The sequence below is a fragment of the Lemur catta genome, chromosome 1 (assembly GCF_020740605.2).
Source record: "Lemur catta isolate mLemCat1 chromosome 1, mLemCat1.pri, whole genome shotgun sequence".
In the NCBI taxonomy this organism is placed as follows: domain Eukaryota; kingdom Metazoa; phylum Chordata; class Mammalia; order Primates; family Lemuridae; genus Lemur; species Lemur catta.
In genome coordinates this window covers 120,357,589-120,382,675 of record NC_059128.1, presented here as the reverse complement: position 1 = coordinate 120,382,675, position 25,087 = coordinate 120,357,589, and the positions used below count along the sequence as shown (strand labels likewise).

Here is a 25,087-nt window from a genome sequence, read left to right as displayed (position 1 = left end):
AGGGCAAAGGGCTGCCGAAGCCCCGCGCTGTTTGGCTGGAGAGTGTACGCACAGGAGCCGCCTCTGCCTGAAGTGCCCCCACTGGACACTAGGACTCCTGAAATCACTCTTGTGGTCACCCCTTGCGTACCCAGTGTCGACTGTGCACTTGCTCTGAGCTGAGGACACTCCCCAGACCTCGCCCAACTAGAGGAGCCCCACATCATACAGACAGGAAACAGAGGCACAGCCAGATGCCCTGTCTCTTCAGAGGACAGGCTGGGAGGATCGGGGGGCACAAGGCAGGTCTCGGACTAACCCGGCTTCCTGCTCCTACTTTCGGCTTTCTGAGTCCCGCCTGGGCTTGGTCCCTGGGATGTGCACAGCCCCGGTGTCAGGCAGCTGGGTTCCTGTGTATCCATGAGGACCCAAGACTGCCTGCTGAGCTCGGGCCTGCCCCCCGCCGCAGTCTGCTGGTTACCCCAGCTGCCCTGGGCCCACCTGGGCCATTCTCGCCCACCTGCACCAAATCCACCCTCCACACAGTGCTCCCCAAACACAAGTGCTGTCAGCACTGCCAGTGGGCTTCCTCTGTAGCGGCACTCTTCTGAGCGTGTGACTACCCCACGGCCATCCAGTGAGGTGCGTTGCAGAAGAGGAGAGTGGGGCTCAAGTTACACACTCAGAGTCATATAGCCAATGCTGGCCAGGCAGGCTGCAGACCAAGGCCTCCTGCGTCTATATCCTCACAGCTTCCGAGAGCTATGATCATGGGTTCACTGATCGCTTCCTCACAGAACAAACAACTCCCCATCCCTCAGCCTGGGGGGCCATTCCCCATCTTGCAAACTCCTATTCATATCTCAAAACCCCATCTATAATGCCCCTTCTTTAGGAAGTCTTCCTGACTCCCTGGGAAGAGCCCTGGCATCCCCCACCAGGCTCCTCTAGTCCTCCTCCCTCCTTCTAGCCTGGCTCTGAGCCCCTGGGGCTGAGATGACTATGTCTGGCTCTTTTCCCCCTAGGACGGCTCTGTATAGGCTGGGAACACGGTAGGAGGGGACGGCATTAGGGACAATAGGTCTCTCCCACGCACCCATTTTCTCTTCCTTTCCTCTCTGGCAATGTGAAGGAGACTTCCTGGAGCAGGGAAAGGTTTCCATTTTTATTTTATTAGAAAATAACGTGTTTATTGAAAGAACATTAAAAGGCCAGGACCTGCGTGGGGTTGGCATGAGCAGGAGCGAATCTCGGGCTCAGCCAGGCTGGGCGTTGGGCTCCTTTCCACGGAGTTCGGGCCTCAGGGAGGCTGGGGTAGGGGACCCCAGCGTCCAACAGGAGGGCAGGGGACAGCCAGTCAGCACCAGGACACAACGCAGAGCTCAGCAGCTCACCAGGTACATCCCTGTGGGGGCAGGGCTGTGAGGGGGGAGAGGCAGGGGAAGGGTCCCTCACCCCTCCCTGGGATCCCCTAGTCATCCTCATCATCTCCAAAGCACCCCCAAAACTCACTGTTCCAGTGCCCCCTTGCAGGGTGGGGATGGCTGTGTGTGGCTCCCCACCTTGGATTCTCCCCTCCCAGGGCCAGCCCCGGCACACACACCTTTCTTCCAGTCCCTCCCACTGGGGCCCTTGCTCCCTCCCTTTGCCTGCCCGTGCCCCCCAACCCTGGCTCTCCTTGTCCCAACACCCACCTGTTCTTCCCAAACAGCCCCGTGCCCAAATCCCCCTCTGCCACCCAGCAGAAGCAGGGGATAGGGCTTGCCCCCCACCCCAGACCCCAGCATGGTCCCAGCTCTTCCTGGGCTTGCCAGGGGCAGGGTGTAGCTGCACCTGTGGCGAACCTCCTCTTCACCAGCGACATGCGGTAGCCGCTGCCCACCAGTTCCAGGTCCACGCCCGACAGAGTGGCCCCCTCGCTGGTAAACTGTGCGGCCACGGGGCTGGGTGTGCTGGGGCCCGAGAGCGGCTCCCAGCTGGCGGATAGGCGACCAGAGCCTGGAGAGGCCTGAGGTCAGCTGTGCCCCAGCGCCAGCCTCAGCCCCACTGTGATTTGGCTTCTCGGCCCCGAGCCTGAGAACCTCTGTCTGCCCCACCCAACCTCCTCTCCAGCCCCAGTGCCCTTCTCTTCTGCTCCCACTGGGCTTTGTGTAGTTTGCACAGGAGTCCTGCCCCAGGGCCTTTGCATATGCCGGGATGCCCTCTCCTCCAGCCTTTTCAAGCTTTCCTGGATGCCCGCCCATCCCCTGGCACAGCCCCAATTCTCCCCCAGCTTAAATAAGCTGTACCCCACCTACCCAGCCCTCATGCAGAACAGTAGCTCACCCCCTGCCTCGGACACATCTGGAAGCTTCCACATAAGCCGCTTCTCCTCCAGGTTCCTGACGGGGAGAGGACCTTGATCAGGCCTTCCCCACAGAGGACCCTGGGAGCCTGGGGTCCTGGCCCAGCTGCCTCCAGGCTGTGTGACCCCAGCAAACCTGATCCTCAACCTCATCTCAGTTTCCCCATCTGTGAAATGGGGCTGAGGTATAGAATCGCCATGGAGCCATGCAACCTTGTGGCACTTTTAGATGCCACATTCGGTCCTGTAAGTCTGGCTTCTTTGTGGCAGTTTCTACCTTTTGTACAAATTAAAGGCAACATGTGCAGCGACTAAAAGCCCAGGACCAAGAGTAGACAGACCAGTTCACATCTTAGTGTGACCTCCCCATGCCTCAGTTTCCCCCCTGTTAGTGTAGATGACATAGTCCGTATGTCACGGGACCTCACTACTGGGCTCACAGTGAACGGGGAACGGCTGTGTCTCCTTTGGCTCCCCGCATGCCCTCACCAGGTGGCGGCAGGCTGCAGGCGGACATTGGTCACAGGCTCCGCCACAGACAGCAGCACCTGGACGTTTGTGAGCGGCGTGGGCACGGCCGTGGCGCCAGGCCGGTAGCTGTACTCCACCGAGACCTGTGTGAGGGTCGCCCCACAATGCCAGTGGGCGCTCAGCTGCAGAGGCACGGACTGGGGACCTGGGCGGGAGAACTAGGAGGAACAAGAATGGGAGAGAGGACACAGCATCATGTCCTGCCACCTGTGCACTACTCAACCACCCTGACCACGCGGCCCGTGTGCCAGGACACTTCATATAGATTGAAGTCTATATTACACCACATGTCCAGCAGAGGGCAGGAGCGTGCATCCTTCCAACAAAGTCTAGCAGACAAAGTTCAAGTCCAAGGTCCTGGAGACGGCCCTTCCAGTTTGCATAATGGCGCCGTCTGCACTAGGGGATGCAGCACCCTCCCACACTGACCTGGCCACTCTGCCTACTGCCCCAGCCCACCCGGCACTCCATTCCTGCTGCCTGCTCACCCTGTCCTTCGCCCTGTCACCCCCTCCCTGTCCCCCTTGGCCCCGCCCCCTGCACGTGGCCCACCTGGTATCGCAGCAGCACCACGTTGTAGTAGGAGGCTGTAGGGTTCTGCTCTGCCTGGTGCTGCAGGGCCTCAGTCAGAGCTGCCATGTTGAGCCAGAAGTCTCTGGTCTCGGGGTCGCTCTGGGAGGGGTCACTGCAAGAGACCCCAGATTAATTATAACCCCAACCCTCAGGGCGACCAGCATCCAACCTACCCCCAGGAAGCTTCCAGCTTCCTGGCCCACCCTGGGCCCATCAGTGCCCTACCTGAGTAGTGGGGGGGGGGGCAGGAAAGGAGGGAAAGAAAGTAAGTTTTAGAGAGGGCAAGCAACTTGCCCCAGGCCACACAGCAAACCCCAAGAGGGAGAACAGAAATTCAGGGTCAGGAGTCCCTGACCCCCATCCCCACTGCCCACACGTGGTACCTGAAGAGCAGATCTGCGTTGGGCTGGAAGTGCTCAATGGGGGCCGCGTGTACAAGCCGGAAGCTGAGGACAGGCGGGGGTGGGGTACCGCCGAACACACGCACAATGCCCGCGGGGAATGTCATGGTCAGCTCTCCAGTTACTCGGGCCAGGCAGCTGGGGAGTCAGGGAATGGGGTGTTGGTGCCCGGCTCTGCCCAGGTCCTCACCCTCCCCTCTTGGTTCCACTGCAGCCTGTGGCTCCCCAGACCCTTCAGATACAGCCAGGTCCTGATGGTGCCCAGCATCCTCTCCTGCCCCCCCCCCCCCCCCCCCCCCCCCCCGTCTCCTCTTCTTTTGTCCCTGTCTGGGCAGGAAGACTATACCCTAGGCTGAAGGAGGCAGGAACATCCCCTTCCCTAGTTCCCTTTTCTCCTAGGACACCAGGAAGCTCAAAACAAAATGTTCAGCTTTTTTAACTATCCTCAGCTTGAGTTTCAGATCTAACACTCTCCTCTTTGTGGTTTAAGGTCCTTTCTGCTGGATGATACCCCCAGTGTCCCTCACCCCTCAGCTTGCCCCTAATCTACCCCCTTAAGACTGAGCCTGGCTCTCTTCAGCTTGATGGCCATGGCCGCCTCAGAGGAGTCTACGACAATGCCCAGCCCTGCTCAAACGCCCTCCATGGCTCCCACTGCCACCAAGACATGGGCCTGATTGCTCAGCTCAGCGTTCAAGGCTCTTCTACCATATAACAGGCCATGAAGCCCACCTGAAGGCTGTCCCTGCTGGACCCAGATGCAGAGCCCCCACAGAGCCCTGTTTGCCTGTTATTGAATACCTGAGGCTGTGGCCACGGAAGTAGGCGTGGACGTACTCGGTGAAGGCCGTGGCCACGGGCAGGGCATCCTGGGAGCCTAGGACCACAGGGCTTGGGCCCCGGGACACTCCTGGGGGTGCTGGGGAGGGAATGCGGGACAGATGGACGGAGCGAGCACAAGTCCCAGGCTCCAGACGCCCGCCCCCATGGGGCCTCCATCGTATCATTCAGCCCCTCACCCACACCAGAACCCAGGCCCAGCAGGGGCCCAGGGCTGCCCCCACATACCGTGTCCTGTCTGGGATGAGAAGCTGGGCCGTTCCAGGACAGTGCTGGGGGCCGAAGAGCCCAGTGGGGAGGGGCTCAGGGAGCGAGACTGGAAGGGAAGGAGCGGGCTGGGCTGCGAACACCCAGGAGCAGTGCCCAGAAGCTGACCCCAGAGGCAACCCCCAGCCCAGCTCCGGCCTTGCCCCTCACCCTACCAGGTTGCAGGACACCTTCCTGGATCGGGGTCTCCGGGGTGGGGCTGCCAGGCCCTCCCGGGCTGTGGGGTCAGCAGAGGCAGGCGTCAGGTCTGAGGGGCAAGTGCAAGAAAAGGCACTGCTGAGACGCTGCTCTGGGCCTCTCGGGCCTCCCCTGGGGCAGGAGCTCAGCCAAAGACTGGGAGATGGGAGTATGTTGGGGATCCCCTTGATGGTCTGAAGTCCTGGGGCTGCAGGCAGAGAAGGTGCTGGGCAGGACTGAGGATACCATCCACAGCCCTGAACCTGCCAGACACCAGAATGGTGGCCCAATGAGGGGTGAGTTCCCTGTCACTGGGGGTATGCAACAAGGGCTGAAGGCTTAGGCGGCAGGCACGCTATAGGGAGATTCAGCAGAGGGCTTTTAGCCAACAGTCAGCTATTCCATGACCTTCCCCCTCTCTGAGAGCGTGAGAGCCACCACCTACTGTGGCCTAAGCCTGAGTCTCACCCCTCTACGTTGTAACACCCAGGCTCTGCCCCCCACCCGCTTCCCCTCCCACCGACACCCCAGGCTGTGCTCCGGCTACCCCAGGGTTTCCTGGCCCAGACGCTGAAGTTTGGGGCTGGGTCATTCTCTGCGGTTGGGGCGCCCCCTTCTGGTGGTGACAACCAAAAATGTCTCCAGACATTGCCAGTGTTCCCTGGGGACAGAATGGGCCCGGTTGTTAAGAATCCCTGCTCTCCACCTGCAGTCTCCCTTGACTGGGCTCCGAGCAGGCTCTGGCGTGGAGGGGTCAAGCACCTTCGTCAGCACTGCTGGGGACATCGTGTGGGCACAGCCCACAGTCCCTCTGACTTGGGGGAACCCCCCTTTTCTCCTCCTCCCACCTCTGCCCTGCCTGGGCTCCATCCACTCCTCTGCCCTCTCTGGGAGGCCACGCCCTCTGCTTTGATGACATGGTCATGCAGGGCTGCCCATGGGGTGTTCCAGCCCAGCCTCCCACAAACTCAGGGTCCACTGTCCACCTGACATCTACAGGCCCAGCCTCCGCACGTCCCCACTCCAGATGGTCTTCAAACATGCCCCGCGCGCCTGCCCCAGGGCCTTTGCACTGGCTATGCGCTCTGCCCCGCGTGCCTTTCCCCATCCTCGCCACCATCAAATCTGAGCTTGGATGTCTCTTCCCTAGGAAAGCGCCCGCCAGGTACCCCGCCACCCGCCTGCCTTAATATCCTCGCCCCCCACCCCCGGGGCTCTACTGACTCGCAGACCGGGGCCACTGGACTCACCTCCTCCTGCCAAGGCCTCCAGCCCCCACGGTCCCGGAGAGGGCGAGTCCGGTGGCGGCAGGACCCGCATCCCCCTCGACTCAGGGGGCGGCGCCCGACAACTGGGCGGGCTCTGCGGGGTCCCCGGACGGGGGACCCAGGAATCCGGGGAGGGGCCCGGCGCCGCGTGGGACGGCGAGTCCAGGCCGGAGTCTTCCACGTTTTCGGGCGATGAAGAGGAGAAAGGGGAGGGGCTGGAAGTGAAGCCCAGGCTGCTGGAGCCTTGGGGAGGGAAGGGGCAGTCACCTCCGGGCCGCGCCCACGCGGGGTCCCCACCATCCCCCTTTAGGCCACACCCACGTGGAGGAACTGCTGGGCCCGATTCAAAGTCCTTGTCCTCCCCAGGCCACGCCCTCTAGTTACTTGTGTCTAATGCTCTGCTGACTCTGGCCCCGCCCACCGACTCAGGTTTGCCCGCCCCTCCTATCCGCCCTCCAGCCTAGCCTACCCTCTGGGGGAGCAGAGCTGCCTAATCTTGCAAGGGCCCCACCCATCCTCCCTTAGGACACGCCCATGCCCCCACCCCCTACCCCGTCACCTGTAAAATCTTCATGGTCAAAGGCCGACTCCAGGGGTGGCCCAAAGAGGTTCTTGGCCACCTGCTCATTCGATTGCAGCTTCTCCACACAGCTAGGGCCGTGGAGGCCAAGAGGGGAAGGTTCTACCTCAGGGCCTTTGCACGTGCTCTTTCCGGTCTTGAACTCCATTTCCCCAGCTCTCCTCAGGGCCACCTCCTGCTCCTTTTCCGGGCTTGGCACCAAGTCACCGCCTCAGGGAGGTCCCCCACCAGCACCCCAACTGAAGTCACCCCTCCTGTCTCCATCACACTGCCTGCTTTAGTTTCTTCGTAGCACTTACAAGTATTGAATAGGCTCTTGTTGGCTATTCTTAAAATTGGAGTCGCTAATATGTGACTCTGAGAAGGCAGACCTCTCTCAGCACCCAGGTCCCAGCTCTCTGACCAGCACGAGTACACAACAGGAGCCCAGTACATGTTTACCAAGTGAATAAGTGATCCCTATAAAAGCAGCATGGCCTCGTGTTCCAGCCAGGGCGCGAGAACACTGGGCAGGGAAACGGGGAGGCAGCAGGAGGGGCAGGGAAGAGGTGAGGACAGCTCCCACCCGCTCACTCATATGGAACCCACCTGCTGGCTCTAGGGGCAGACCGAGGCCTCTGTGGTTTCCCAGCAGTGTCCCCTACGAGAGATGTACCTCTTTGAGCCTTCCTGTTACCCTGCCTGCAATGCTCCCTGCTCCACAGACCAGGGGACAAAGGCTTGGAGCTGTCCAGCCAGCCCAAGGTGACCAGCAAATCAGGCAGAGAGGGACTCGAACCTGAGCCGACCTGTTTCCAGGTGTTGGCTCTTTTCCTGGCCCTGGCTACCCCTTTTAGCTCTCATTTAATTCTCATAATGACCCCATTTTACAGAAGAAGAGACTGAGTGTCAGAGTGATTAAGCAGCCTGCCTTTCCTCAAGGCTACTCACGTGAAGAATGGCGTTTCATGGTGCCCTGTGGACAAAAGGGGCAACATCAGGCATGGATAGGTGCATCCAGCCAGCCCCACCAGCACTACCCAGAGCGCCTCTCCCACACCTCACCCCTGGGCCAGGAGGAAGGATGAGGCTGCCAGCTGTGGCCCTGAGCTGTGCCACCGCTGCCTCAGGGCTGCAGGCTGGAGCCCAGGTCGGGGCGGGCTTGATGTGCACGTGGAACTTGCGGGGCTCCTCATCATCGAAGTCCGAGTCACTGGATGAGACGCGGGAGGGCTCAGCTGTGCGTAGTCCACAGTCAAGGCTCCAAGCAGATCCCAACATGGGCTTCCCTCCAGTCAGCCCTCCAATCCGACCACATACCTGCCTGCTCAAACTCTTCAAGGTCCCACCTCCACCGGCACCAACCCCCATGCACCAAGCCTTTGCACAAGCACATCCTCACCTAACTGGCAAACTCCTATTCAGCTGCTATACTCCAACCCTGGTGCCCCTAGTGCAGGAAGCTCTTCTGGCTTTCCCTCTGGGGTAACTCAAATCCCCGTCTGTCTTGCCTAACCCTGACCCCACAGGGCGGTTGTTTGCATTTAGGTCTGCTTCGTCCACAACAGAGGCTCTTTCCAGGGTGTACACAAGAGAGGGTTGCTAACGGTCACGGTGTACAGTTTTGTCCTTGCTGTGCCAGCAACTGCCCCCAGGGGGCGCCAGAAGGATATTGTTCTGCGTCACGTCAGGCCGGACAGTGAAACCTTCTTCATCCAGCTCCGGAAACGCCTAGGCAGGCGGCAAACGGTGAATCAGGCTCCCCATCACCTGATGTTCCATCTCCCCTACCACCCCCTCGCCTCCAAACTCGATCACCACTTTCCCCTGGTGTGTGGGCAGGTTCCTGGGACACACCGAGGCTCAGTGAGGACATCGATCCTTACCACGTGGTCCACAGGAGTTTGTAGCTGAGGTGGGATTTGAACCCAGCCCCCCAGCGCTCCCTCCAGCCCGCCCCGCGAGCTCAGCTCTTTGGCTTCCAGCTGGGCTCTGGACTTTGGGGGCTGAGGTGGCATCACACCCCTCCCGCCTGCAGCCCAGTGTGGCCCCTCACACACCACTCACCTCTGAACCGGGCTCCAGGGTGTCTCTGGGGATGGGGGAAGAGATGTTGGTGTCGGCTCTGCCACCTCATCTAGCGCCCCCTCTCAGCCCCCGACCCGGGACTGGGAACCTGGGGGCGGCTCCTGGGCTGTGATACTGTCCTGAGCTAACCCTGGAGGCAGTGGGATCCCAGGGCTCCCGCGCCCGGCCTGCAGGGGTCACACTGAGCTGGCCTGGGACAGAGGGGTGCTGGTCTAGCCTGGTGGAGGGAACCCCGGGCCGGCCTGGGCCAGGGCTGGGCAGGGCCCTTCCTCACACAGCTGCACGTGGCTCCAGCTCCCGCTCCCGCCGGCTTAGTCCTGGCAGGCGAAAGGCCTTGGCTCCCCGCAGACGTTTCATCGCTGAGGACAGATCGGGGGCAGCTGAGCCCTGGGAGGTGCCCCTTTTCCACTCAGAGCCCCCTTCCTCCCGCCACGGACCAGCCTGGGCATCCAGGCCCAGACGTACTTGCCTTCCTGCAGGGCAGCTGCGCTGTAGGCTTCGAAGTCCAGAGGCCCTGAGACAGGAGATGGGGAGCTTCACCGAGGGCAGGGAGACCGCACCCAGGAAGGGCCTTCTCCCCGCTCTCGGGCCACATGATGGCACCCAGATCTGTGCTCAAGATCAGTCCGGTTCCAGGCAAGAGCCAAGATGCTGAACCAGCCCCGCAGACAGTCGTGAGTGGGATGAGCCACCGGGCTGGTTCTAGTCCCAGCTGGGCGGTGCCACCTTGGGACAGGCTGGAGGGGGTGACACCTGAGCTGCTTCTAGGCACTTCCAGGATTTCTGGAAGTGGGTTGGATCAGGGGATGGAACGTGAGTCTATGCAGTGGGGCTGGGCTTCAAGCACCAGGATGAGGAGCAGGGCAGTAGGGGGCCATGGAGGGTGTGTGAGCAGGAGCAGGGCATGACAGATCTGGGGCCCATAAAGGGCAGGAGCGGGCACCCACACAGGGAGGGGTGGCTTGAGCCAGGGCTGAGCCAGAGACAGGAGGGAGAAAGGACAGGCCTTACTGGCTGACTAGACTTGGGGATGGAGACTGTACCAGCATTTAGTGAGTGCCTACTGTGTGCCAGACACTGTACCAAAGGCCCTTTACTGTATCAAATCAGTCAATGTTACAACATTAGGCGGGGCTTGTTATCCTCCCCACTTTACAGATGAGGAAACTGAGGCTCAGAGAAGTCAAGACACAGGTCCAAGGTCACACAGCAAGGACGAAGCAAAGACTCAAATCTGGCTGTGACTTTAAAACTCTTGCACTGAACTCCTCCCCAGCCCTGCATCTGAGCATTTTCCAGTTGTTCTTTTGCTTAACAATACTCAATGGCTCCCTTGGGCCATTGGGGTGAAGTCTGAGTGGCTGAGCCTGGCATCCAAGGCCCCACTGGGATCTGGTTCTAAGAGATTTACACATAAGATCAGGCTCGGGAATTGGACTTGTCATCAGCCCATTTTTGTGATGAAGAAACCAAGGCCCCGAAAGGTTCATTTTCCTGCCTCTCGAGTCCCCACAGCCCGGCCCCACAGCTGCCCACTCACCTGGCTTCTCCCGGCCTGTACCCTTGCTCTCTGCAAACTTCCTGAGAAGCACCTCCACACTGACGTTCTCGATGTTCTGCTTAAATTCCTCATGCACCTGGGCCGGGTGGGCGGGCTGTGTGACTGGCAGTCCCTCAGGCCAAGCACTGGCCCCACCTCGTTCCGCACACCCAGCCCGACTCACCTGCCCAATCTGCACGTGGGTGTCCTCCATGGAGTGGGCGTAGGAGCCCAGCAGAGCCTTCATGTGCCTTAGGTGGGTCTCCTCCATGGCTTGGAAGCGCTGAGGCAGCAGGGGAGGGGCAGATGGGAAGGTCAAAGCTACAATCAAAATGTCTCACCCCCTGGCCTCAGTGATTGATTTTGGGAAGAGCCAATGAGTCTTTCCTAGGACTTTTGCTGAAACTGGGAAAAGAAATGTTCATTTCTGGGCCAATGAATTGTATTTAAGTGGAGGCTGCTGGTGGCCACTTTGCTGTGTGCACTACACACACGCACGCGTGTGTGCACGCGGGCACGTCTGCCTGGGAGTGAAATCCCAAGGAAGGAAAACAGATGTGAGAAGCAAAGAGTCACAACTTACTGTAACACCATTTGAGCACGTGGATCCAGCTATGCCTGAAATCTCCCCTGCCTGCAAAAAACTTCAGTTCACTGAGCCTATAAATCTCTTTGTTAATGGAATAAAGGTTTCTATCATTTGCAACTTGAAAAAAAATTCTGATTCCTAATCCTGGGATTCCAATCTGCTTTTTGTACATTGAGGTGGACAGAGGCCCACAGAAGTGTGACATCTTACAAAAGATCACATAGCTGGTGAGGGATGGAGGCTGTTCCACAGAACCTAGGTCTTTCAGCCACCTGGAAATATCAGGAGACTTGCAGCTTCTAAACTCTGCCCCGTCTCATTCAAAAACCCCATCAATAATAGCAGAAATAATCATAATAGCTCATGGAATGGTTTCTATGCATCTGGTCTGAAAACTTCACATAAAGTGACCCATTTAATCTTCACAACAACTCTACGAGGCAGGTACTATTCTCCACTTTACAGATGGGGAAACCGAGGCACAATTTTTTTTTTTTTTTTGCTTCTGAAATCATAATGCCAACAATGATAACAGTAGACTTTAAACCTATGATTCTAAGAAGCCCAGGGCTTCAGAGGCTCTGGACTTCTGAGGCCCATGGCATCTCTGGCCAAGGAGTGTGTGCGTCTCAAAGGTGCGCATGCTTGGTTCTTACCAGGGCTGAGTCTAGCATCTTCTGCTCGAAGTCGGCCCGGGCCGAGTTGTACTTTTCCACGGAACGGCGCAGGCTCTCTGCTGCCTTCTTGGTTTTGGTCTCTGCCTAGGTGGCACAGGGAAGGGGTGGGGTTTGAGTGGGGACACTCAGGGGCTTTTTTCCTGGTCCCATCACCTGGCAGGTAGAGGCCTCTGGGTACCCGGGCTGTGATCACACACAGGTTCATTGACCGTCACTTTGGGACATGTCTGCCCTCTCTGATCAGACCGTCCCAGGAGGTGGCGTCTGTGAGCGCACCTTGTCCATTTCCTTCTGACTGGTGCTTTCTCTCCGCAGCCGCTCCTGGTCCATGCAGCGGTTCAGGTAGTTCTCGCGGGACTTGGGCAGGAGCTGGCTGACGCCCGCGAGTACCTGCACAGCGTCCAAGGTGCCCATCACTTCCTCCTTGCACTGCAGGGATGCGGAGGGGAGGGCGTGAGTGGACTGTGAAATTCCTGGCTTCCCAAACACTCCATGTGATTCCAGGTCTTTTCTGAATATTTTACTAATTTCAAAACATTTAAAATTTTTTAAGTAGGTACTCTTTTTTGAGACAAGGTCTTGCTCTGTTGCTTGGGCTAGAGTGTAGTGGCATCATGATAGCTCACTGAAGCCTCAAACTCCTGGGCTCAAGCGATCCTCCTGCTTCAGCCTCCTGAGTAGCTGGGACTTACAGGGGCACACCACGCCCAGCTACATTTTTTTAGTTTTTGTAGAGACAGCGTCTCACTATGTTGCTCAGGCTGGTCTCAAACTCCTGGCCTCAAGTGATCCTCCTGCCTCAGCCTCCCAGAGTGCTGGGATTACAGGGGTGAGCCACTGTGCCCAGCCCAGATGCCCCCGTTAAAAAAAATAGTGGTAAAATACACACAACATAAACTTTACTATCTTAACCATTTTTAAGGGTATATTCAGTGGTATTAAGTACTACCAACCCCCCTTTTTAGTGAGAGTTAAAAGTACACAGATTCTAGAACTCTGTCCATGCACAGCCTCTATGATTCCACAGCAACAAGCTTCAGAGATTGTGGGTTCCCAAGAGTCTAAGGGTTGGATCTTCCAAGATTCTTGCTTTGGAAGAATCTAGATATGTTACATACCCAGATCTGCAGCTTTCAATACTTTAGAACAGGGGCTGGCAAGTATTTTCTGTAAAGGGACAGAGAGTAACTGTGTTTGGCTGGATACAAACACGTGGCTCTGCCACTGAACCGCAGACGCAGCCACAGAAGGTGGCCCACGGACGACCGTGGCCATGCGCCGAGAAAGCTGGATCTGCCACCCCTGGAATCTGGGTGTCATATAAATTTCACATGCCATAAAATTTCATTCTTCTTTTGATATTTTTTCCCCCTACCACTTAAAAATGCAAAAACCCTTCTTAGCTGTACAAACACAGGTGGCTGGACTGGGTCTGGCCCGAGGGCTGCAGTTTGCGGACTTCCAGTCTAGAATCTGAAGCGTCTGACAGTGTTCAGGTCTGTGGGTTCTGGGTTCTGTGCTGTGGGATTTGCAGAATTCTAAGAGACACACACACTCCGAGGCTGCAGACATTCCGGGGTCGTGTGAGCCGCTGGCGTGCCCCGCCCACCCACCAGCAGCACCAGGACACACACCTTCTTGTGGGTCTTCAGCTGCTCGTCCCCGTAGCGGAGCACGTCTTTGATGAGATCTTGCAGCTTCCTGGTGAGCTCCAGGTGGCAGAGCGCCAGCTTGTCTGAGGATACGCGGAAGACCTCCCAGAGCGGGGCGAAGGTCCTGGGGGCAGGCGGGGTCACACCCAGGGCCCAGCAGTTCCACCCCCCGCAGGGGCCCCTCAGACAGCACCACTTGGCATTGGCTCAGGCACCTACTGTGTGCTGGGCCCGCTAAGCATCAATGCCCATTAATCCATTTCATCCCCACTACAAGCATCAAGAGGTGGGCCTGGGACAAATGGGGAAACTGAGGCATGGGAGGCTCCATAACTCACCCAAGGCCCCTCAGCTAATGAACATCAGAGCTGGAATTTAAACTCTTGCCCTCCTGACAGATTTGTCCTACAGCAGCCACAGGGAATTTTGCAAATGCCAACGGGACCACATCGTGTCTTCAACTAAAAGTCACTTGTGTGCTGGGCCCCTGTGGCCTCCCCCCATCTCCCTGCCCTCCTCACTCGGGTCCTGCAGCCACGCCAGCCTCCTCACTCTTTCTTGAACATGGCAAGTGTGTTGCTGCCTCAGGGCCTTTGCATGGCTGAGCCACCTGCCTGTATCTCTGTCCCTCAGACACCCCCACAGCCAGCAACTTCTCCCTATTAAGGGCCCAGCCCGCAGAGCCGGGCCCACCCCAGAGGAAGTGCCCAGTCTCTCGTTCTCCCAGTTCATTCCCTTCCTAGCACTTTTCTCCCCAGGAGAAAACTGTGTGTATGTCTAACATGTGTCACATCCTTCATCGCAGATGCAGCTGGGCTGTGCCGGTGCCTGGCATGCAGAGGCCGCTCAGTAATTGCGGAATGAATGAATGAGCTAGTGAGGGAATGGATGCTACACATCCCCCTATCCAATTAGCCCCATAAGTGGGGCAGATGACACCCTGTTCTACATGTCATGAGCGTGAAGAGAGGTACACCCAAGGGGAGGCTCCCAATGCCACCAGGGTCCCCGGTGGCCAACTCACCCCACAGGGGTCCCATTGCTGGCCAGCTTGGAAAGTTTCGCCATAGCCTTCGAGTAGGTCTCCTCGATGGTGGCTCTGGGTAGGCGGACAGGGTGAAGACAAGGACACTTAGGGACACTTTTAGGAGAGGCGCCACCGCTCTGAGCCTCAGTTTCCCCATCTCAGACATCTGAGAAGTAGCTCTCCTATGGGGGGGGTGATACAAAACCCTGGGGGGACGTTTTGGAAATTCATAGGAGGCTTTTTCTTCAGTAAAACATTTTATCGACAATAGTAGTGAGCACAGCAGCCGCAGGCAGAACGCTTTTTGAGCACATACGATAAGGCCGGCACTGTGCTACAAACTTTATACGGTCTGGCTCATTTAATTGCAGGGAAAAAGTGTATCTTTCCTTTTCCCCTCTTGGGAGACACTGCTGAATGCCCGTCTGAGATCCACTCGCATCCTGGTCCTAACAGAACCTCGATTTTTTTCAGGGAGTGCACGGGAGCAGAGGTTGCCTCACAACTCACGTTCATTATGTTTTCTAGAACGTGGGTGTCTGCGCAATGACAACCTGAAATGTAGATGCTCTCATCGTATGTGTTTGCATTGCTATCTCGAGGGCACAAGATGGAGTTTCCAATCCCCCCACAAGTAGGTTATGTTATCTTGTCTGCAGGAAGAAGGCATTCGAGAGCTGGTGATTGTTGGTTTTGTTGGTTAGAAGGGACATGGGGCCGGCAGGGTTGAGAACGCCTGGTTTCCAGGCTCTTCAAGCCCCTTTGGTTCCTGGATCCCCCAGGGATGTAGACCCGGACTGAACAGGGCGTGGTGTGGCCACGAAGTGGGTGTGGCTCATGGGCCATGGCTGTGGCCTCTGGTGGGTGGGGCTTGGGGGACCTCACCTCTCCCGGATAAAGTCTGCCAGCTCCTTGGTGGAGATGGGTCCCTGCTTCACACTGTGGTACAGGACCTCAAAGCCATGGTTTTTCTCACCCTGCAGGGGATGGGGGTTGAGATTCAGAAAGAGGCTGTAGGGGACATCAAACTTGCCTAGCAACAGGGCTGTGAGCCAAAGAGCAAACTAGCAGAAGTCCATCCCCTTGGCTGTAGGGATAGGTTCAGGCCTGAACCAATCAGCATGTTGCATTTCCCCCAGCCACAGGGATTGGTTCAAGGGCCTTGAGTTGGTCCAATCAGAGAGAAATCTGGGATTTTTTTGTCCCATAGTTGAGGGAGGTCAATCTCATGTGTTCATAGTCTCTTTGTCTCTGTCTTTGCCTTTGTGTCTGTCTCCCTCTTTCCCTCCCTGTTTTTCTGTGTCTCTCTGCCTCTGTTTCTGTCTCAGTCAGTCTCTTCCCCTCTGTTCTTCACTTTGTGACTTTCCACAAATGAGGAATTATGTGTTCACAGGAGATACCGGAAGTCCAGTGGAAACCACGAACCTTGGAAAGAAGGTGAACCAGAGAGAGTCCATATAGAAAAACATGTGTTGGGTCTAGCTGCTGGATCAAACCCACCCTGAAAGCCACATTACCCCACAATTGTTCAGTTTTGTAAGCCAATACAACCCCTATGTTTAAGTCACTGCAGTTGTGTTTTCTGTTCTCATCAACATGGAAACTCCTTCTCTGACAACCCAGAGAAGGGTCCAGGTGTGAGTTCACTCTCTGGACCCAGCAAAGCCCAGCACAGAGTGAGGCTTTGAGTTTGTTGAATAAATGAACAAATGAGTTATTCTGCTGTTACCTGCTAGTACTGATGGGAACTGGGCCTCTGCCCTGGTGTGTCCTGATGCCCTGCACAGAACCTCTTTCCTCCACATTCTGGGGTCATCGCAGCAGAGGAGGCTAGGGCTGTGCTGTGTGACCTGGGAAACTCACTGCTCTTCTCTGAACTTTTAGTAGCTCTTCATTAAGATGGAGCAGGGGGTCATCTGCCTCTTATGTGGGGATGAAGTGAGCACCAGGATGACCCCACATCAGCAGCCCCTAAAGCCCCAAAGGGAACCCTAGTCTTTGCTAATTCATCATATGGTTAGTTAACACTTTGTTTTAAATTCGCTTACGTTTCTGCTCCGAGTGCAACTGTGTAAAAGGGCAACTTTTACTGCTATTCTAGATGGAAAATCAGGACCCCTTGCTGTATGATGGAAATAGGAAAAATGAGACAACAGTTATATTTTAATGCCAGCCAGATCCTGTCGCCTGTGAAGGGCATCATGTCTGAACTAAGCTGTCCATTAAGAGGGGCAATCAGCTGGGGTCCGAGGGAAGTGGAGACATTTTAGGACCAAATGAGGCCTTGTAATTGAGACTGAAAGAGGAGGCTTGCAGGGGGATCTGATGCTATTTAGGTACCGATACAAATCACTAAAGCGATCCCTTTGGCAGCACTTGGCAGCCTCTCCATAAATGTGGTTTCCTCCTTCTCCTCCCACCTGCGGGTTCACCCCCCCAGTTACCTGGAGGCTTCGAAGGCTAAAGCCAGAAGTTGCTGCTAGATAACCCCTCTTGCTGCAGAAATGGAGAAACTGAAGCCAAGACTGGGGCAGACCCAGGTCAACCTCAAGCCCAGAGCTCCCAACGGTTACCCCTCATTCTAGAATCATCAGTGGCTCCCTATTGCCCACCAGCAACTGATCCAAGTCCTTAGCCTGGAATTTTCTTTCCAGCCTCATCTCCTAGCTTTTTCCTAAACTTTCCAGCAAAACAAAAAAGAACAAAGACATGCAGTGCCTTTCCACCACCACTCAGGGCATTCCTGCCACCAGCTCACCAGCCTCTCTCTCCTCCCACTCATCCAAATCCTTCCACTTCCCAAATATCACTGCCAGGCCCACCTTCTCTAGGAAGCTTCTCAGACTTTCTTCCCTCCAGCTCCCCAGTAACATATTTTCTCTCCTCTCATGTTCGGCGTTGTATTATCAGGGTTCAAGGGTCAAATTCCTCCTTACACGCACTGGCTCACTTTGGGTTGGTGACTTCATTCCCTGGGCCTCAATTTCCTTCCTTGTCTGACAAATGGGGACAAATGACAGTAACCGACTCCCAAGGGGCTTGGTGAGACGAGGCTGCCACAGTGCTGGACCCGGGGGAACCTCGGATGAGGCTGCACCAGGCACCGCCGCCCAGGCCAGCATCTGTGGCTGACTCAGAGCCAGCCACTGGCCTGTTTCCCAGACCTGGCAAAACCTCCGTGGCGTCTGCCTCCCTTGGACTGGGCTGGCAGCTGAGGGTCCAGGAGGGGCTGTCTCGGGCCTGTGTCTCCTACCAGAACCTCTAGATCCAAGTTTTGCCCTGTGCCAGCCTGAGTAGAGTCTTTCCAACAGAGCTTGACCATGTCCCTATCCTGCTCACATGTTCTCCATGGCTCCCTAGTGCCCTCTATACCTCTGGCCCTGCCCTAGCCCAACAAGACTGGGGCATCGCTGCCTGGTTTGATCTGCCCTGAAGGGAGCCTCCTATGGGCCATCCAGGGGCAGCATCACCCAGCAAAATGCCAGGCATATGTGGCGGCTCCAACACAAGCGATTGTTAAAAAGACACCTTGCTAGTGACAGATGTCACAGGAGCCCTCCCTGAGTCCAGGAGTGAGGCAGGAATTTCATTCCCCATTCCCCAGTGGGGAAACTGACCCTCAGGGAGCCAAAGCCACCTGCCCGAGGGCTGCCAGCAGAGCCCAATTCGAATCCTGAATTCAAAGCTCTTAATCACTTTGCACTGGGCTATCTTTGGGTGAGGTGGGGGAGTTGGGGGTGGTTTCTATTTTCTCTTTGCTGATCTGAATTTTCTGCAGGGAGCTTGCACGCCTCACACAATTAAAAAGAATTTAAAATACATGTAGGTGCCACTGTCAGGGTTCCAAAATGCGGACGACTTTTGATCCTGAAGTCGTCAACTCCCTTACACAGAGGCACTAACAGGGGCTCAGAGAGGCATAGCCCTTCGCTGGGGCCACACAGCCTTTCAAGGGATAATCTGGGGAGTTTGACCCTTGCAGAGAGGGTGGAGGTCAGATCTCTGTAGGTGGCAAGGGGGTGAGGCCCCTTTAAGAAAGCAAGTGCCAGTAAGAGGAGCCCCAGCTGGGAAGGGAGAAAGGGAGTGGGGCTTGTTGCCTGGGGCAACCAGTTGCCTAGCAACGGGCTTCCTCTGCAAGCTCAGGGCCTGCAACTGGGGAAGGGGCTTTCTCCTCCGGTCCCCCCCTGACTCCTGGGCCCTCTCCTGTTCACACATCCTCAGTGGCTTCCCATTAGTCCGGCCCTGCAAGAGGAGTCCCTGTTCCCTGACTTGCCCAGGCTGTCAATGTCACACCACTGGGCTTCTGCCCAGGCTGTCCCACAGCAAACATGGCTCTGTGTCCTGGCTCCCACTCTGGGTACGCTCCTAGTGCAGGGCTCAGCCCTGATCCTGCAGGGCTGGGGATGTCTGGCTGGCCAGAGTGGGTTGCCCAGACTTGGGGACTCCTCCTTGGGGGCCAGGGCTGGGATGTGGCCTCTTGGAGGTCCCAGAATGTCCCAGAGTTGGCTGGGCATGAGGTCGTGGTGGCAGAGAGGGAGGAAATCAATGAGTGAAAACAAATCTGTCTCACTCAGCCCCACCTTGGGCCACGTAGGTGGGCCCCAGCCGTGACAGCAGAGGGGTGCAGGGGCCGTGAGAGGTCAAGCCAAGAAAACCCCCAACTCTCCGGGATGGGAGCACATGGAAATTCCCTGGCTGCAATGACCCTGGATCCTGGAAGTTCGGTCCCCTGGGCCCCGGGTTTGAGCTCTTACTCTGCACTTTTGCACTGGGCACGTAAGGTCAGGTAAGAGATTCCTACTTTGGGCCTCAATCCCCTGTGGTGCAAGCTGTGACTTGGCCAAGGTCACAAGGCCTGTGAGGTCTGGGGGTGTGGATTCAAACCTAGCCTGGTTCTCTCCTCTTTAACTTCTAAGCCCTGCAGACCTTCTACCTGCCCAAGACTCTGCCCACAGCATGCCCAGTCCCCCATCTCCATGAAATTCCCTACAGCCCTGCTAGGAGCCCCTGCCAAAATAACAGTAGGTCTTACCCAAAAATGCTCCCCAAAATACGACATCCTGATGGCCTCTGTGGAGACCCCCGCAGGTCCCTATCTGGTGCCTGCCTGAAGAGAGAGGCAAGTTTGAGCCACAGGGTCATTGCCAATATGGGCCTGAGGAGGGGAATCCCCCCGTGGAGGCAGGAGAGGAAGGATGGAGGAGGAACAGAAAGCCCCAGTGCTGTAAGCATGCCAGGGCCCCTGAGATAATTCACCCTTTGCACTGACACCAGGCAGTTCTCAGTCTAGGGGGACAGAATGGGACACAGATACCCCCAGTCCCAGAGGGTCAAGGCTAGACTAGACAGAGGGATAAGGGTTAGGGCAGTCTAGATTAGAGGAAAGGGCATAGAAAGCTGGGTTTTTAAGCATGTATAAGAGTTCATGGGAAGGGGTGAGAGTAGTGTTAGATGAGCCCCAGCCTAGGTAGAGAAGCTTTGAGCCATTTCACAGATGGGGAAACCAAGCCCCCTGCCACCCCCCACCACACCGAAGAGGGGAAGCCACTTTCCAGTCACACAACCAGGAAGTGACAGTAGATTTGCACCCTGGACCAGCTGAGCCCAGATCTGAGCTCTCAGATCCACTCCAGGTGGTTCCTGCAGGAAAAGGGTTTGGTGAGAGATGGATGCTGGGGCTATGATCAGGGGGCCCTGAGGGTCCCCTGGGGTCTCCTGAATCCCTCTACAACAGTCCCCACCTCAGGAACACACCTAGGATGGAGAGCTCCCCTGTCACTGTGGTGACCCAGCTGGCACTAGTGCCCCCATGAGTCCCAACCCTGCCCTTGGAAGCCAGCGTTCACCTGGTGTTTGAGTCACTGTCCAGCTCTGTGCCTCAGTTTCCCCATCTGCAAAACAAGAGGGAATGCTTAGAAGAGGTCTTGCTAGGGGACCTCAGGTCTCTCTGCACAGGGGTTTGGGCCAGGCCTCCCAGCAGGGGAAAGACATGCGGTGTCCTTGGCCTGTTCTCGAGGCCAGGCTTGTCACTGGAGCCTGCAGGCCTATCCATAATTCACGACCCCACAAGCAGCTCAGCAGCAGCTGGGAGCCTCAGAGGCACAGGGGCAGCAGGGACAGGGATCAGTGGTCGCAGGATGGGAAAGCTCCCTGGCCTAACTGGGAAAGGACCAAGCAGGATGTTGGGCAAGGCTGCCCCTCTCTGAGCCTCAGTTTACCTAATCTTGAAAGTTAGTTTAATTCGACCCATTGTCATCCAGCCTCCAGTCCAGGGACTTCTGGAGTCATCCAGCTCCTTCCATGCACCCACGCTGGCCAGGACAATGCCAGGGTCCCTGAGATGATTCAGCCCCGGCCTGGCCCCAAAGAAGTCTGCAGTCTAGGGGAACAGAGCTGGACACAACGCCCCTGGTTCCACACATTCAGGGCTGAGCCAGGTGGAAGGACAAGGGCTGGACTACAAAGGAGGGGTCATGGGAGTTGGAGTTTTAAAGCATGAATAGGAGTTCACCAGGTAAAAAATTATTTGTTTCAACAAATGTTCCCAACCACCACCCTATACTGCACAATGCTGGGGACCCTGAGAACTTCAGTCCCCAGAGCAGCCCCAGAGGATGCCTAGTCTGTGGGGTGGGGGTGGGGGTAACCCGGCTGACATTGCCTAGAGGGACAAGCCCCAGATTCCCACATCATGTCTGAGCTCTGGCTGCGACCCAGTCCCCGAGCTTCCAAATCCCTCTGAGCTGTGCTGCCTGATACGGGAGCCACCAGCCCCACGTGGCAATTTAATTTTAAACTAAGCAAAATCAGTACAATTACACACCAACTCCTCGGTTTACTAGCCTTTTTTTTTTTTTTAAGGGTGTTGATTGTTAAAGAACATACTGGCTTCTTTTCCAGGGCTCTGTTGCCACGCGGGGCTGGCGGCTGCTGTGTTGGATGCACAGATAGACAAAGTTCTGCCAAACGACATCGCCCTAGTGGACCCCAGGAGCCACCGCGTGCCCGAGTTCCTCAGAAACCCAAGAATCTTGCTGCTGTTTTTACACTTCCAGTGACATGGCCTCACCCCCCGCCCCATCACCCACACACAGACACACGCTGAGCACCAGTGTGTGCTCAGCCCCAGGCCTGGCTGTCACAGTTACCACCAAAGCACAATCCCAACTTCACACGTTGGGCCACTGAGGCACAGAGAAACCAATCATTGGTTCCCCTGGTGACGGGGATTTGAGCCCTGGCCTGTCTGCCAAAGAATTACTGTTCGGAACCCCCACCCTGGCTTTGGTCCCCTCCACTGCCCCCAGCTTGCCTCACCACTCAGAGCCGTGATGGGGTGCCCCCCGAGCAGGCCCTGGCCTGGCCTGGGAAGTGACACCTGCTGCTTCTCCCAAAACCCAGGCCTGGGACAGGCAGGGAGGTCTCCCCTCTGTTCCTGAGGAGGGCCAGGGTTCAACTCACCCGACAGGGCAGCGAGTGGGACTGGGGCTCTGTCTGATGGGGCAGGCGCCAGGAGACACAACGAGGCCCCTGCCACTTCCGTCAGCACCAAGCAGACGCCTGTGTGCACACTGGGGACAGGAAGCGCGCTCTGCCCCACCCACCACCCAACCGCCACGTCCCCTCACCCGGCCAATCAGCACCCCTAGGACCTCCGTGGGACCACACAGGCCATGGCTGGGTAATCTGTGGCACCTGAACCTGGGGCCCCCAGCCTGGGGCTGTTATTACCAAAAAAACAATAATCGTGACAACACTTGTGAAATGGCAGCACCCACAGCAGAGCCGACCTGGCCTCGGCAGCCAAGAGACGTTGCGCCATCCCAAGGTGGGCCAGTGACATGCGCTTCACAGAGGGAGAAACTGAGGCTCAGAGAGGGCGATCCGCTCAGAACGGGGAAGGTGCTTTTGCCTTTTTCCTTTGTTAAAAACATTTAAATCATATTTTACAACTGCATTGGTATAGAGACAAATACATTAGTATCACAGATGAAAATACTTCCTTCAGCCCAAAAGTTCATTTTTTCTTCCCTGCTGACTTTAAAAGAATTGAAAATATCACCGCGGGCCCCTAAAGGTACCATGAACCCGAGACACGGTGCTCACTGGGTCCGATGGAGCAGCGAGCCCCGCTGGCACCCAGGTCTCCTAGCCTGTGCAGCCCCAGGGCAAAGCCCAGAGACAAGACTTCCCAAGGCCACACAGCAGGCTGCCAGCTGACCCAGGGGCCCCCCGGCCTGCCTCCCCAGCACCAATGCTTGAAACCTGGCAGGCACATGAGCAGCCTGGGAAAGAACAGAACAGGACAGGAACCGAGTCAGCAAAGGCGGCTGCGCTCGAGCTCCCAACCCTGGGAATTAGGTGGGGCCCAGCCGGGTGTCCGGAGCCCCTGACCTCTTGCTGGGTGACCCTGGGCTGCCCCTGGCCTGTCTGGGCCCCCAGAGTCCGCAGGATTGGACACTTTTCTCTGTCTTGGACTCCAGTTTGCACACTGTAGGGCCAGTCTGGGGGTTTTCTCTTCTTTCCCAAAGACCAACTAGCTGGCCCGTGTGGGCACCACACTATTTCAATGACCAACTCTCTCACATCTCCTTCTGGGGCTGTGGTCACTTCCACAATCTGGCTGGAGTCTCACAATGGTGTCTTGAGGCAGTGTGCACCCCACTGGGGAAACTGAGGCACACGTCTTGGGTCACACAGCAACTCGGCCACCAAGTGGGCATCTGAGCTCATGCTCAGGAATTTCTCAGCCCTCACCACTGGTCACTTCCCTGTTCGTCACTTCATTTGGCAAACACCCACCGTGTACCTGGCTTTGCCAGATGCTGGAGTCTTAGCAGACAACACCCTTTGCAGACCTTCTCTCCCCCCTCCTCCCTGTCGGCTGTGACCCCATTTAATGAGCACTGATATTGCAATTAATATTATAATGATCATGTTTGCACGCACAGCACTCCTCTCCTCCCCCAGGCTTCTCTGATCTTCCCAGAGGGAGTCGGATCATTTCACAAAAGGACAAACTGAGGCACAGAAGGGAAAAACCACACACACAAGTAGAGGCAGATCCAACCTGGGAGTGTTGAGCTCCCAGTCCAGTGCTCACTCCTGGGCTCACTGCTGGGATGGAGCCCCAAGGGACAGGGGATGGGCTGGCCTGGCGCCTCCCACCTCCTCCTGCCCAGGGCCTCTCCCAGAACAGGCTTGCCCCTGGCGTGGGTGACAGTATGTGGGTCAGGGTGTGCCCCAGGCAGTACCACCAGTGAGAGCAGGGTGGCTTGAACTCCTGTTGCAATGACTGCAGCTTGGTCATATGTTTTACTGGCTGGCAGGTCAGTCCCCCTCCCTGTCCCCAGCCCCGATGCCAGACTGTGACCATCAACCCATTTTGCAGTGCAGTGCACTGAGGCTCAGAGGCCAGCAAGGCCTATGGGGGATCTCCAAATCCAATGCTCTCTCGAACCCAAACCACCTACATCTTAAACAAAAGAGTAGAATCACAATGTGACAAAAGGTAGGACGAAGGGGTTCAGAATCTGTACAATGTCTCAAGCTCCCAACCTCAATTTTCAAAAGAGGAAACCAAGGCTCAGGGAGGTGTTGTCACCTGCCCAAGGTCACCAGTGAAGCAGATCCATTTGATGCTGCCTCTTGGTCCCCAATGCAGCTGGGGCAGGTGACTCGGGGGATCTGAGGCAGATGGAGGGGCTGCCCACCCCCCACTCCTCCTCTGCACCCCACTCACAGCAAGCCTCTGGCAAGATCCTAATTTACCTCAATTTATTTTAATCCCCAGGAACAGATGCTTGCTGTCCCCCTCCCCCCTACTGAGAGAGGGACCCCCCAAGTCCAAGTTCCAGGCCCTTCCAGGCCTTGCCTAGCCAGGCAGGGAACCCCATACTGACCTCCCCGGAATCCTAACCTTGGGGTCCCTACGGAGAATGCCAGTGAAACGATCCCCATCCCATCCTTGAGATGGGGGCTAGGATGGGGCGGTCTAGGGTCTAGGGCAGGGGGCAGGGGACCCCAGTTTCTCCAGCAGTTAGGCCTGGATAGGGGGTCACACTGGAGTGAAAGGGGAGTGGGTCCCTCACCTCGGTCTCTGGGGGTCTGCGGGCCAAAGCCAGGAAGAGGAAAATCGGGGGTGGTCTCCTTGGCCGCACCGGGTCCCAGGCTCTAAGGGGAGCGGCGCCCCGATCTTTGCAGCCCCAGAACCCAAATCCGGATCCAGGCTTAGAATAAAGGGATGTGGGGAGGGGTCTCACGTTGCAGCCGCCCCCTCACGCTCCGGTTCCAGGCCAGGAGACGGAGGATTTGAGGAGGGGTCCCCATCGCCTCCTGCAGACCCTCAATTGCCCCCGGAAGGGGGAAGCTGGGGCGCCCATCGCGCAGCACCCCCGCCCCTGCTCGCCACCCCTGCGCCCGCCGCAGCTGCCGGGGCTGTGGGGCACGGTGCGCACGAGAGGCCGCGCGGGTAGGTGTCCCGCGGGGCTCCGGGGGCAGCACTCACCACCTGCGCTCGGCCGACCCCGCGCTGGCCGCCACCTGCGGCTCTGTCGTTGACACCCGAGCCCGCCC

At 57.1% G+C, this 25,087-nt stretch overlaps 1 protein-coding gene across 13 annotated transcripts; it reads right to left on the bottom strand.

Moving 5' to 3' along the window:
* Positions 1-1,131: 1,131 nt before the first annotated feature.
* FCHO1 (FCH and mu domain containing endocytic adaptor 1) lies at positions 1,132-25,087 on the bottom strand. 13 transcript variants are annotated; one of them, XM_045553318.1, is made up of 29 exons: positions 21,974-22,059; positions 20,359-20,403; positions 20,065-20,152; positions 19,545-19,619; positions 15,398-15,489; positions 14,510-14,584; positions 13,468-13,609; positions 12,110-12,262; positions 11,813-11,917; positions 10,752-10,850; positions 10,568-10,664; positions 9,497-9,541; positions 9,302-9,386; positions 9,007-9,031; positions 8,613-8,670; positions 8,005-8,183; positions 7,891-7,915; positions 7,549-7,600; positions 6,940-7,031; positions 6,363-6,623; positions 5,091-5,182; positions 4,897-4,984; positions 4,630-4,747; positions 3,811-3,966; positions 3,407-3,539; positions 2,813-3,012; positions 2,277-2,360; positions 1,813-1,977; positions 1,132-1,384 (listed from the first exon to the last, which is right to left on the bottom strand). In XM_045553318.1, exons 4-29 carry the CDS (start codon positions 19,569-19,571, stop codon positions 1,183-1,185), a joined length of 2,850 nt encoding a protein of 949 aa, XP_045409274.1. In that variant the 5' UTR covers positions 19,572-19,619; positions 20,065-20,152; positions 20,359-20,403; positions 21,974-22,059; the 3' UTR covers positions 1,132-1,182. The 13 variants fall into 13 exon arrangements, with proteins under 13 accessions (XP_045409274.1, XP_045409266.1, XP_045409258.1 ...); XM_045553310.1 differs by lacking the exons at positions 20,065-20,152; positions 21,974-22,059 and adding an exon at positions 25,020-25,087; XM_045553302.1 differs by lacking the exon at positions 20,065-20,152.